Below are 13,142 nucleotides of genomic sequence, written 5' to 3' on the forward strand. Positions count from 1 at the left end.
TTCAGTTCTGAACCAGCACAGTCCCAGAGGTGGTAACAACAGAGAGTCTTCTGTCACACTACCTACAGCTCCACATGGCTCAGAACAAACAGAGACTCCCTTTGTTTGGAAGAAAGTAAGGGAAGAGAACAAGAGTCCCTGCCTAGTAATCCAGAAAATTCCTCTGGATTTTGTCCAAGAACATGAAGACAGTACCTCTGCAAGTCTGCAAGAACCACAGTGTTACTGAGCTTGGGGTGTCTGCTAATGCAGATACAGCTTAGCTCACAATGCTCAAGTCCTTCCAAATACCTGGAAAGCCTTCCCAAGGAGAATGGGTAAAAACCAGCCTAGGCTTGGAAGACTACAGTAAATACCTAACTCTTTAATGCCTAGACAGATGAACATCCATAAGCATCAAGACAATCCAGGAAAACATGATCTCACCAAGTAAACTAAATAAGGCACCAGGGGCCAGTCCTGGAGAAACACAGATATGTGACCTCTCAAAGAATTCAAAGTAACTGCTCAGAGTAAACTCAAAGAAATTCAACATACCACAAGGAAGGAATTCAAAATTATATCAGATAAATTTAACAAAGAGATTGAAATAATTAAAAAGAATCAAGTAGAAATTCTGAGTTGAAAAATGCTACTGACATTGAAGAATGCATCAAAGTCTTGTAAGGACAGAACTGATCAAGCAGAAGAAGGAACTAGTGAACTCGAAGACAGGTTATTTGAAAATACACCGTGAGAGGAGACAAAAGAAGAAAGGATAAAAACCAGGGAAGCACACCTACAGGATCAAGAAAGCCTCAAAAGGGCAAATCTGAGAGTTACTAGCCTTAACGCAGAGGCAGAGAAACAGATGAGGGTAGAAAGTTGGTCAAGAGGAAGAATAATAGAGAATTTCCCAAACCTAGGGAATGATATCAATGTCAAAGTACAAGAAGGTTACAGAATACCAAGCAGATCTAACCCAAAGAAGACTATCCCAAGGCATTTAATAATCAAACTCCCAAAGGTCAAGGGAGAAAAAAGGATCCTAAAAGCAGCAAGAGAAAAGAAAAACATAACATTCAATGGAGCTCCAAATATGTCTGTCTGGCAGCAGATTTTTCAGTGAAAACCTAACAGGCCAGGAGAGAGTGTCATGACATATTTAAAGTGCTGAAAGAAAAAAAAACATTTACCCTAAAATAGTATATCTGGTGAAAATATCCTCTGAACGTAAAGGAGAAAAAAAGACTTTCCCAGACAAACAAAACCTGAGGAATTTCATAAACATCAGACCTATCCTACAATAAATGCTAAAGGGAGTTTTTCTTTTTCTTTTTCTTTTTCTTTTTTTTTTCTTGAGATGGCGTCTCGCTCTTTCACCCAGGCTGGAGTACAGTGGTGCGATCTCGGCTCACTGCAACCTTCGTCTCCCGGGTTCAAGTGATCTCCTGCCTCAGCCTCACAGGTAGCTGGGATTACAGGTGCTCGCCAAAACACCCAACTAATTTTTTTATATTTTTAGTACAGATGGAGCTTTGCCACATTTTCCAGGATGGTCTCGAACTCCTGACCTCAAGGGATCAGCCCACCTCAGCCTCCCAGAGTGCTGGGAGTACAGGCATGGGCCACCGTGCCCAGCCTGGGAGTTTTTCAATCAGAAAGAAAAGGAAGTTGATGAGTAATAAGAAATCAACTGAAGGTCCAAAACTCACTGGTAATAGTAAGTACACAAAAAAATGCACCATATTATAACACTGTAAATGTGATATATAAAATACTCTGATCTTAAGGAGAAAGACTAAAAGATGAACCAACCAAAACTAATAATGACAACTTTTCAAGACATAGAAATTATAATGAGATATAAACAGAGACAACAAAAAGTTAAAAAGCAAGGGGCTAAAGTGTAGAGTTTTTATTGGTTTTCCTTTTGCCTCTGTGTGTTTTTGCCTATGCAATGTTAAGTGGTTATCAGCTTAAAATAATAGGTTGTAAGATAGTATTTGCAAGACTCATCATAACCTCAAATCAAAAACCATATAACACATACCTAAAAAGTAAAAAGGAAGAAATTAAATCATACCACAAGACAAAATCACCTTCAATAAAAGAAATGAAGGAATGAAGAAAGGAAGAGAAGACCACAAAACAAGCAAAAGACAAACAATACAATGGCAGAACATATCCTTACTTCTTAATAACAATGGAAACGCACTAAACTCTCAAATCAAAAGACACAGAGTGGCTCTGAATGGATAAAAAAACAAGACCCAATTATCTGTTGTCTACAAGAAACACACTTCACTTATAAAGACACACATAGGCTGAAAATAAGCAGATGAAAAAAAGATATTCCATGGCGACGAAAGCAAAAAAGAGCTGGAGTAGCTACACTTGTATCAGTCAAAATAGATTTCAAAATCTATTAGTATTAGTATTAGTATTTCAAAATCTATTGGTATTAGTAAGAATACCAATCCTACTTAAACTCTTCCAAAAAGTAGAGGAGGAGGGAACACTTCCAAGCTCACTCTGTGAGGCCAGTATTACCCTGATACCAAAATCAAAGGAAACATCAAAAAGAAAACCGCAGCCAATAGCCCTGATGAACACTGATGCAGAAATCTTCAACAAAATACTAGCAAACCAAATTCAACAACACATTAAAAAGATCATTCATCATGACCAAGTGGGATTTATCCCAGGAATGTAAGGATGATTCAACATACGCAAATCAATCAATGTGATACATCATATCATTAGAATGAAGAACAAAAACCTTATGATCACTGCAATTGATGCTGAAAAAGCATTTGATAAAGTCCAACATCCCTTCATGAAAACCCTCAAAAAACTGGGTACAGAAGGTACATACCACAACACAGTAAAAGCCATATATGACCAACTCACAGCTAGTATTATTTTAAGTGGTGAAAAACTGAAAGCCTTTTCTCTAAGACCTGTAACACAACAAGGATTCCTATTTTCAACACTGTTCTTCAACACAGTACTGGAAATCCTAGCCAGCGTAATCAGACAAAAAAAAAAAAAAAAGAAATAAAGGGTTTGCAAATTGGAAAGGAAGAATTCAAATTATTGTTGTTTGCAGATGACATAATCTTGTACTTGAAAAAACTTGAAGACTCCACCAAAAAACTATTAGAACTGATAAATTCAGTAAAGGTGCAGAAAATCAACACATAAAAATCAGAGGCATTTCTATATACCAACAGTGAACAATCTAAAAAAGAAATCAAGAAAGTAATCCCATTTACAGTAGCTACAAAGAAAAGTAAATACCTAGGATTTAACTTACCAGAGAAGTGAAAGATCTCTACAATGAAAACTATAAAACACTGATGCAAAAAATTGAAGAGGAAACAAAAAAATGGAAAGATAATCCATGTTCATCAACTGGAAGAATCAATACTGTTAAAATGTCCATACTACCCAAAGCTATCTAAAGATTCAATGCAATCCCTATCAAAATACTAAAGACATTCTTCACAGAAATAGAAAAAAAATCCTAAAATTTATATGGAATCACAAAAGACCCAGAACAGCCAAAACTATCCTAAGCAAAAAGAACAAAATGGAAGAATCATATTGCCTAACTTAAAATTATAATACAGAGCTGTAGTAACCAAAATGACATGGTAATGGCATAAAAACAGACACTCAGATCAGTGCAAGAGAATAGAGAACCCAGAGGTAAATCCATACATCTACAGTAAACTCATTTTCAACAAAGATGACAAGAATATACATTGGGAACAGGACAGTCTCTTCAATAAATGATGCTGGGAAAACTAGATACTTAAATGGAAATGAACGAAACTTGACCCCTATCTCTTCCCATATACAAAAATCAAATCAAAATGGACTACAGACTCAAATCTAAGACCTGAAACTATGAAACTACTAACAGAAAATATTGGGAAACTCTCCAGAATACTGGTCTGGGCAAAAATTTCTTGAGTAATACCCCATAAACACAGGCAACAAAGTTAAAATGGATAAATGGGATCACATCAAGTTTAAAAGCTTCTGCACAGCAAAGAAAAACACAGTGAAGAGACAACCCACAGAAAGGGAGAAAACATTTGCAAACTACCCATCTGACAAAGGAGTAATAATTAGAACATAAAAGGAACTCAAACACTATAGGAAAAATATCTAATAATCTGATTAAAAAATGGGCAAAAGATCTGAATTGAACTTTCTCAAAAGAAAATATGCAAACGACAGGCCAGGCCCAGTGGCTCACGCCTGTAATCCCAGCACTTTGGGAGGCCGACGAAGGCAGATCACCTGAGGTCAGGAGTTCAAGACCAGCCTGGCCAACATGGTGAAACCCCATCTGTACTAAAAACACAAAAATTAGCCGGGCATGGTGGCACGCGCCTGTAATCCCAGCTACCCAGGAGGCTGAGAATTGCTGGAACCTGGGAGGCAGAGGTTGCAGTGAGCCGAGATTGTGCCACTGCACTGCAGCTTGGGCCACAGAGCAAGACCCCATCTCAAAAAAAAAAAAATACATATATATATATATATACACACACACACACACACACACACACACACATATATGTATGTACAAATGACAAACAGGTGTATGAAAAGGTGCTCAACCATTGACATTCTTCACAAAATTAGAAAAAACTAATTGAACACATGAAGCCAGAGACTAGGAGGATGGTTACCAGAGGCTAGGAGGTAACCAGAGGCTAGGAAGGGTGGTGGGGGTGAGGGGAATGGGAATGGTTAATGGGTACAAAAAAAAAAAAAAAAGGAAAATGAATAAAACAGTATTTGCTACACAACAAGGTGACTACAGTCAAAAATAATTTAATTGTACATTTTAAAGTAACGCAATGAGTATAACTGGATTGTTTGTAACACAAAGCATAAATGCTTAAAATGACGTACACCCCATTTAACCTGATGTGGTTATTATGTACTGCATGTCTGTATCAAAGTATCTCATGTAACCCATAAATATATACACTTACAACATACCAAAAAAATTACAAATAAAAATATTTTTTAAAAAGTAGTGAGATGTACATGAAGAGTCAACATAATGAGACACAGATACTAATATCAAGAGTATTGACTTTTGATACCTAAAATCTGGATTTAGTAATGTTTGGAACGTGCTCTAAAATGATTATATAACAAAGGAGGGAAAATTGCTCCAAAAAGAATTATATAAATAGACCAAAAAGTGTTTCAATCAAACAGAGCTGAAAATGAAATAATAAAGCTGATTTATAAGCCATAAGTCAAACGCTATAGCTGTCAGATAGTCGTGTCTATTTATTTGGGTAATACTGAAATATGGTAAGGCAGGGACTCAAAGCGATGACATCTAATTGGAATTATGAAATATGTAAACTGTATCCAAGGATTGACAGTTATTTGTGGAGTTCTTTGTATCATTTCATTTCAGTTGAAGTTGGGCATAGGGCCATAATTCTAGAATCCAAATTAGGGTACAATAAAAAATTGTAACTAATCTCTCCTCAAGCATATGCAATTGAAGCTGCAATATATATTTTGGTTTTTATTTTAATGGACGTGAATGGAAAAGTAAGAAAATGGGAACACAATGAATCAGAGTGACGTCTGAAGCTAATCTTTAGAAAGGATGAGGACACAGAAAGTCACAGATAAAGATCCAGCCCACATCACTATGATCTCTATCTTCCTAATTTGAGTCTAGAGCGACATCTACTCTTTAGAATTGGAAAATAAAAAGAGAGCTGATCTATGATTATTGACTCCAGCCATGCGTACACCCTCCACTTTCTGTTTTGCCCAGGCTGAAGCTGAAAAAATTACTCCATTTTAGTATGAATTTATTTATTTATGTCTGGGAATGGGTGAAATAATAAGATGTCTTTGCTTCTATAATATTTTTATATATAAAAATATAATATTTTTATAATATAGTCTCTCTTTTTAAAGAGAATCTTTAAAAAATAGAACCACCACATACAATTCTCATATACCTCATAAAAAATGAACACGAGGCGTTGAAAAGCACTTACCATGAAAGGAAACACCAACAGAACAATTAAATTTGTTGTATAATCATGTGTCTCAAACTAAATATGCTAGAGGAATATTTTACATTCCTGATGAATAACCTTACCTTCACGAGGCAGGTTTTTTAAAAAAAAAATTCCAGGGAATTAGGAATGAGAGTTAGTGAACTACAAGCCACCAATGAATTATCATCTGACTTCAGCTGCACTATTTGATTTCCATGAGCTCCTTTAGAGCCCTTTATTTACAAGGAGGCTAGGGCTCCTCTGGAGTGTAAAACTGAAGATATAAGACTGATTGCTGAAGAAGTCAGTTTTAAGGATACTTTTAAAATGCAATCATTGCAGCCACAAAATTTAAAGAAATCATACTTAAGTGTTTAGTAAAAATTAATATTGTAACACTCACCACGACACTAAATCAGAGGGTTAAAGTCAGAATATCAATACTGTCAGTTACTTTTCTACAATATTTAAACTTCATTCAATTATTTTTTCAACAGAAATAGGAAGGGAGCTTCATAGAAAAAGTACACTCAAATGGATACGCTGAAAAAACAAGTGGAATCCACTGTGAATTCAGATCATTTAAAGGTAGAAATAAATTATGTAGGTCTAAAAATCATTGTAATGTTATATTCAAGAGTTCCCAGTTCAACTGTAAATTGACAGAGATTTACATAGTTTCAATATTAAAATACAAATAGCAAGATTGTATTTTTTGAGGGGGCAAGGAGTTAATAGAAAGATGCTTTAAGTCTATTCCAAAGAGTGATTAATCCTAGCATTTTCTGTATGAAACATGCTACATGAAAACAGCATAATCAATCAGAACCAGCTTTAGAATCAGGGTGAGTGGCCTAGGCCTGGCCCTAGGTTGCCATGCAAAGACAATGGTACCTTGGACAACAGGACTGCTCAGTGTGTGAGCACAGGAGCCAGGCAGTAACTGTGGATGGAACAGAGAACTCTTAATGCCTTGGTGAGCTGATCAGATAATCTCTAACTTCTAAATTTATGATTCAGGGCGAAGGAGATAACATCACTGACCAAACTGATTCTGCAATACTTTATGTTGGCTCATATACTAGGAATAGGACCTATATAATAAATAAGAGCTTGATATATTTGTATAGTCAAGATTAGAAGCAGGACTTCCTGGCTGTGTTAAATATGCTTTACATTTATTAACATAATAATCACATGAAAGGAAATATGGTCATGTGTCGCATAAAGACATTTTGGTCAAAGACGAACTGCACACATGACAGTAGTCCCATAAGGTTGTAAGGCTGTTATGTCTTTTGTACCTTTTCTATGTTTAGGTACACGAACACTTACCATTGTGTTAAAATTGCCTACACTACTCAGGACATTAGTAGCAATGGGCTACATCGTACAGCCTAGGTGTGTAGCAGGCTATACCATCCAGGTTTGTGTCAGTACACTGTATTATGTTCACACAATGACAAAATTGCCTAACGATGCATTTCTCAGAATGTATCCCTGTCATTAAGTAATGCATACCTGTACCAAAATGCTTTCTGGGCCCACTGATGCAGGGACTTCTTAAATGGGAGATAAAACCTCTAACATTAAATATACCAGATTATTCAGACCATAAAGAGTGTCCATATTTTTATCCCTTCTTTCACTCCCCAAACTGAATGCCAGCAACAAAATCATCCAGAAAGACACCACTCTCAGACTTACTGAGAACTAAATATACACAGTCATGACAAAAATTTTCATCATGTAATGCGTATTCTTTATATTGTCATTCAGGTTTTTAACTTCAGTTGCAAGGAAGTGTAATTCTCTGTCATTAGAGATCATTGAGGAATAAACTAAATGCTGCTATTACAGCTGAAATCATCGAGCTGAGCACCTGCTCTGAGATCATGAGTGAGGGATACACTGCTGAGGTCTGATTGTTCGTCACTTTCAAGAATGTTCTGATTCCTCTTGAAAGACAATGTTTAAGAAAAATTAAGGTAAAACTTAATTAAATGGCAACAAAGTTGACATAGATTGTTAGAATGGAAAACAAAGATTTGAAGTAAGCTAAACTTTTATAACATTATTATTATTATTATTTTCTTCTGCCCCCAAAAAAATCTGCAGGAAAGTAGTAAGGTAAATTTTTAACATGGTCTTTAGAAAAACAATTTAGGTCAAGTCAATTCTTTGTCTCTAAATGGTGGATCATTTGTTATTAAATATTCTGTCTAAAATTCACAGCAATGCCTAGTACAGACCAGAAACTCTAAAATGTATTAAAGTATAAATGTAAGGATGAGTAAGTGGGGAAAGACCTCATGCTAGTTGAAAAGTTAGATATGATGTCAGGCACAGGGGCTGATGCCTATAACCCCAGCACTTCAGGAGGCCAAGGTGAGAGGATCACTTGAGCTCAGGAGTTTGAGAACAGCCTGGGCAACATAGCAAGACCTTGTCTCTACAAAAGAATTTAAAAATTAGCCAGGCATGGTGGCGCATGCCTGTAGTCCCAGCTACCCAGGAGGGTGAGGTGGGAAGATCACTTGAGCCCAGGAGTTCGAGGCTGTGGTGAGCTATGATTGCACCACTGCACTCCAGTCTGGATGACAGAGTGAGACCCTGTCTCAAAAAGAGAAAAATAAACACTGGATATGAACACAGTTTCTTCAGGGGTCACTGAGGATCCCCCACCTTTACTGTTACTTGAAATATTTATTTTCAAGTATTGCAAAATAGGGATGGACAAGAAAATGAAGAAAAATTCTGAAGCCTTGAAAATGTAAATGTGGACACGATAAATTGACAGTCCCTGCAGGTTCCTAAGTAGAGGACTGCCACCAGAAATTTACCTAATAGTCGGGCACAGTGGCTCACAGCTGTAATCCTAGCATTTTGGGAGGCCGAGGCAGGTGGATCAACTGAGGTCAGGAGTTCAAGACCAGCCTGACCAACAAGGTGAAACCCCGTCTCTACTAAAAATACAAAAACCAGCCAGGCATGGTGGCAGGCGCCTGTAGTCCCAGATACTCAGGAGGCTGAGACAAGAGAATTGCTTAACCTGGGAGGCGGAGGTTGCAATGAGCTGAGATCACGCCACTGCATTCCAGCCTGGGCAATGGAGTGAGACTCCATCTCAAAAAAAAAAAAAAAAAAGCCAGGAACAGTGGCTCCCGCCTGTAATCCCAGCACTTTGGGAGGCCGAGGCGAGCAGATCACGAGGTCAGGAGATCGAGACCATCCTGGTTAACACGTTGAAACCCCGTCTCTACTAAAAATACAAAAAATTAGCCAGGCGTGGTGGCGGGTGCCTGCAGTCACAGCTACTTGGGAGGCTGAGGCAGGAGAATGGTGTGAACCTGGAAGGTGGAGCTTGCACTGAGCCAAGATCTTGCCACTGCGCTCTAGCCAGGGCGACAGAGAGAGACTCTGTCTCAAAAAAAAAAAAAAGAAAAGAAATTTACCTAATATTTCTATAATGGATATAGAACCAGCAAGTAAGATGCTTTTGAGAGGGAAGACTAGAAACACAAGGAAGTGCAGAATTGCACATATAAGCACCTGAGCAATCTTATCTTTTCACTAGACTTAAATGTGTCCACAGTGGGTAGGGTGGGAAGAAAGGTTAAGCAATACTAAAATAAGCTACTTACTGCTGTCCACGCATTTCTTTTGCACCGGGCACACAGCCATCCATCACAGATCTCATGAGAAGGAATACCATAACAACCTATAAAATAATAGTATGTATCCATGCATTAGGTCTTTTTCACCTTTAAAATATTGCAGATCTCAGTACTGAAATAAATAAAAATGGGACACTAGCCTACCATACTGTCTTGATTCTCACTGTATAAAACAAAACATAAGCAAGGTGAATGTGAGTCTTATTGATAAATAACACAACAGTTACAGTGAATACTTATGGAACATCTTGAATGGGTAATAAAATTTTAAACTGTCAAGTCTACTAATTTGTTCACACACAGACATCTTAAAATAAGTTGCAATCCATGGGGCAAACTTTAAGGAAATGTTAAAAATAATACAATAAATACATTTTAACCTAATATTTTTAAATTAATATAATTTAAAATTGCTTCAAAAATTAAGTCTAACTACCTTTAACCTCAATGATAGGGCAAATGCTGCAAATTCAGAGTTAGCAATGAAGGAGTATTTTCAATTCGATTTGTCTATTCAGTTCATGCCTGACCCAAAATAACTATCTAAGGTGATGGCTGATGATGCAAATATACATAGCAATTATATGGCATCAAGGAACACATGTCACTCTGACTTCTTGAGATAAGAGAATTTTGAAATATTTAAATGAGTAATTTTTAATATTTCCAATATTAAAACCCCCTCCGTATAAGAGGGTTAAGATTTAATGAGTAATTTTTGAAAATTTCTATAACATTTGAGATGAAAACAAAATAACAGAAATGTAATTTCCCAAGGAAAAAACCTATCACAGTTAACCATGTCCATGAAATAATGAGTTAAAGCATATGTGTATAAAATAGTATGGCTACACTGCATAGCTGCTACATTCAGGAATCAGATTATATCCCAATTATTTTGTGTCCTGGTGCTTTACCTATTGTATACACATAATAATGTAAGGTAGGAGTGTGTGTGTGTGTGTGTGTGTGTGTGTGTGTGTGTGTGTGTTACAAATTGCCTTCAATACAAAAAGAAGATGGCTATGATTATATTTCAAGCAGATAGCATTTAAATCCCTTGAGGAAGCAGGTAGTCTCTAATTAATTAATAAATGATAGATGAGGAAACTGTTTCAACCCTAATACAAAGCAATTATTACTCTGAGGTAAATACAGAAGATAATATCTATATTATAAACCATTCAAACTACATTGACAAAGGACAGGCCATACCTAAGTGTGTTACTAGAATGTGTGATTTGGTAAGATCTGGAATATTAAAATGCCTTAAAATAGAGTTGTAGTATATGAGATCCCTTTTACATATTTCACAGGATTTACATGGCAGACCAATAAATATTTACCACTTATCCAATTGTTAAAAATAATAAATTGAGATAGGTGTGGAGACTATCTCAGTCCAGGGGTAAAACAACTGTAATGACTGTTCTCCCCTGGAATGCAATAGAGATTCCTATCCTTACGAATGAAAAAAAGTTAACTCAGTACAACAATTCTCAGAACAACCAAAGGAACATTCATTTCTCTTTTAAAAGTCACAAAGAAAAGCAGTCATCAATCAATATCAGACTTTCAAATTAAGTTTTTATAAACTAGATCTTAAAGTAAGTAAAATTCAAACATGTGAAAGGAACCCCATGATGACTCCTCACCTGGGCCCCAAACAAACCAACCAACAAAAAAAACCAGACCTGCTCTCCACGGATACTACATGAAAGTGGTGAAAAAAGGATGAATATACCAACTCATACTTTTACCAGCAGAAATATGAAAAAGAATGATATAACCATTAAGAATGCCAATAGTCCATGCAACAGATCTGACAGGTTCCAAAAAAGTGAGAAATAAAGATGATGTGAAATGCTGAAAAGCCAGTGACTGATGAATTATAGATCCATTTACTTGCATGAACCCGTACGCAGCACTTTGCACAGGAAATAAGAAGACTTGTTCCATCCTCTTCAAGGAAGGCATTGGGTGGAGAATATTCTATATTTTCTTCACTATAAATAAAACACATCTCTGGTATGAGGGGCTTAGTCTTTCCCTCCGACGTAACAACTTCATCTAATTTTGTCTCCCATCTAGCATCATTTTCTTCATTGCTGCTATCTGGCTGAAAAACATAACGTTTCCACATGAGTGAAAAACATGGAAAAGAGCTCATCATTCTAGTCACTCAAATCCACTAACTCCTGTTCCAGACACTAACTTCTAACTTTTGTTCTTCCTGTTGTTCTCCTTGACCAAACTACTAGTTTTTTTTTAATCAATATTCCACCTCAGACTCCCACCCAAATGTTAATCTGCAGGAAAAGGACAATATTCTATACGTCTGTTCATATAAGAAAGCAACTGGCTACTAAAACTGTGTCTTTCCAAAATTAGTTCGTGGAAAGCATCAATTCTTTTCTTTCTTCATATGCACTGGAGTTAACAGATCTGTTTTCATTTACTGAAGAATCATACCTTGCTACACTTGAAGGAGTGTACAAAGACCCCAGTTTTAATCTGTGCAGCAGTATTAAGAGAGGCTTTAAGAATTTTTGCTTCATCACTTGCAGTATTTGAAAGCAAGTGAGAGAGAACTGGCACATGTCACTAAATAAGAAAGGATAATGTATCAAACAAAATTATCACCTCACACCAAAAGATTTAAAAAAGTTTAGTATTTACTTGAAAGTATAAGTAATGAATTACCTTACAGATTTTATATTACTTTATGTTTTATACTGTATTATTTTATATTAAATCTCCACAAATCTTATTTTAGTTTGAATTTTTTAATTATTGAGAAATATACAGATTATAATATAGAAATAAGAATCAATAAGTAGTTAAAACCCAGAAATTTAATGACTAAAGGAAGAGAAAAATAATGTTTGTCACTCACCAGTGCCACATTAAAAAACATGAAGGGAATAAATTATTTCCTCTGTTACAAAGGTCTGAAAATGTGAGATATCACACATTTTCTTGCTCTGAAATGTCTGAACAGAACAGTTTATTTTTATAAGGAACTCTAAGACAGACATAATCTTGAATAAAATATGTTTCTATAAATAAAAATATAACCCAAAACACAATGTTCATGTCAATATACTTCATAATATATTGTACCTTAAAATGAACCACATAGTTCCACCCTTACGGGATTCCTAAAAATATTTCAACTGTTTGAGTGCTGAGGACTGTGACCCTCCATTAGCTGAGGTGCTATCAGTATAATATCTATGGAATGATGCTGAAAACAACATCACGCACAGCCAGCTGATGAGGATGAACTGGAAAATTTAGTTTGTAGTGAGTCTTGGCTGTGTCTTTTGCATGTTCCACATGGGAAGGTGAAAAGAGACACTTAAAATTTGGACCTAGGGCTGACATTTCTATTATTTGAGAATGACGTTTTCAAACAAAAAAAAAC

At 36.1% G+C, this 13,142-nt stretch overlaps 1 protein-coding gene across 6 annotated transcripts in view; it reads right to left on the reverse strand.

The window, feature by feature from the left end:
- The window catches only part of KDM4C (lysine demethylase 4C), a 410,581-nt gene that overhangs the window by 149,516 nt on the left and 247,923 nt on the right, over positions 1-13,142 (reverse strand). For all 6 annotated transcript variants that reach the window (XR_008619779.2, XM_003823391.6, XM_008977026.5 and 3 more), the window contains 2 exons: positions 11,621-11,834; positions 9,683-9,759 (listed from right to left, as the gene is read on the reverse strand). Coding sequence is in view for 5 of the 6 variants with exons in the window: in XM_003823391.6 (XP_003823439.1) it covers positions 9,683-9,759; positions 11,621-11,834 (291 nt within the window). In the remaining variant the exon portion in view is untranslated. The remainder of the gene's footprint in view (positions 1-9,682; positions 9,760-11,620; positions 11,835-13,142) is intronic.

The sequence above is a fragment of the Pan paniscus genome, chromosome 11 (assembly GCF_029289425.2).
Source record: "Pan paniscus chromosome 11, NHGRI_mPanPan1-v2.0_pri, whole genome shotgun sequence".
NCBI classification, from domain to species: Eukaryota; Metazoa; Chordata; class Mammalia; order Primates; family Hominidae; genus Pan; species Pan paniscus.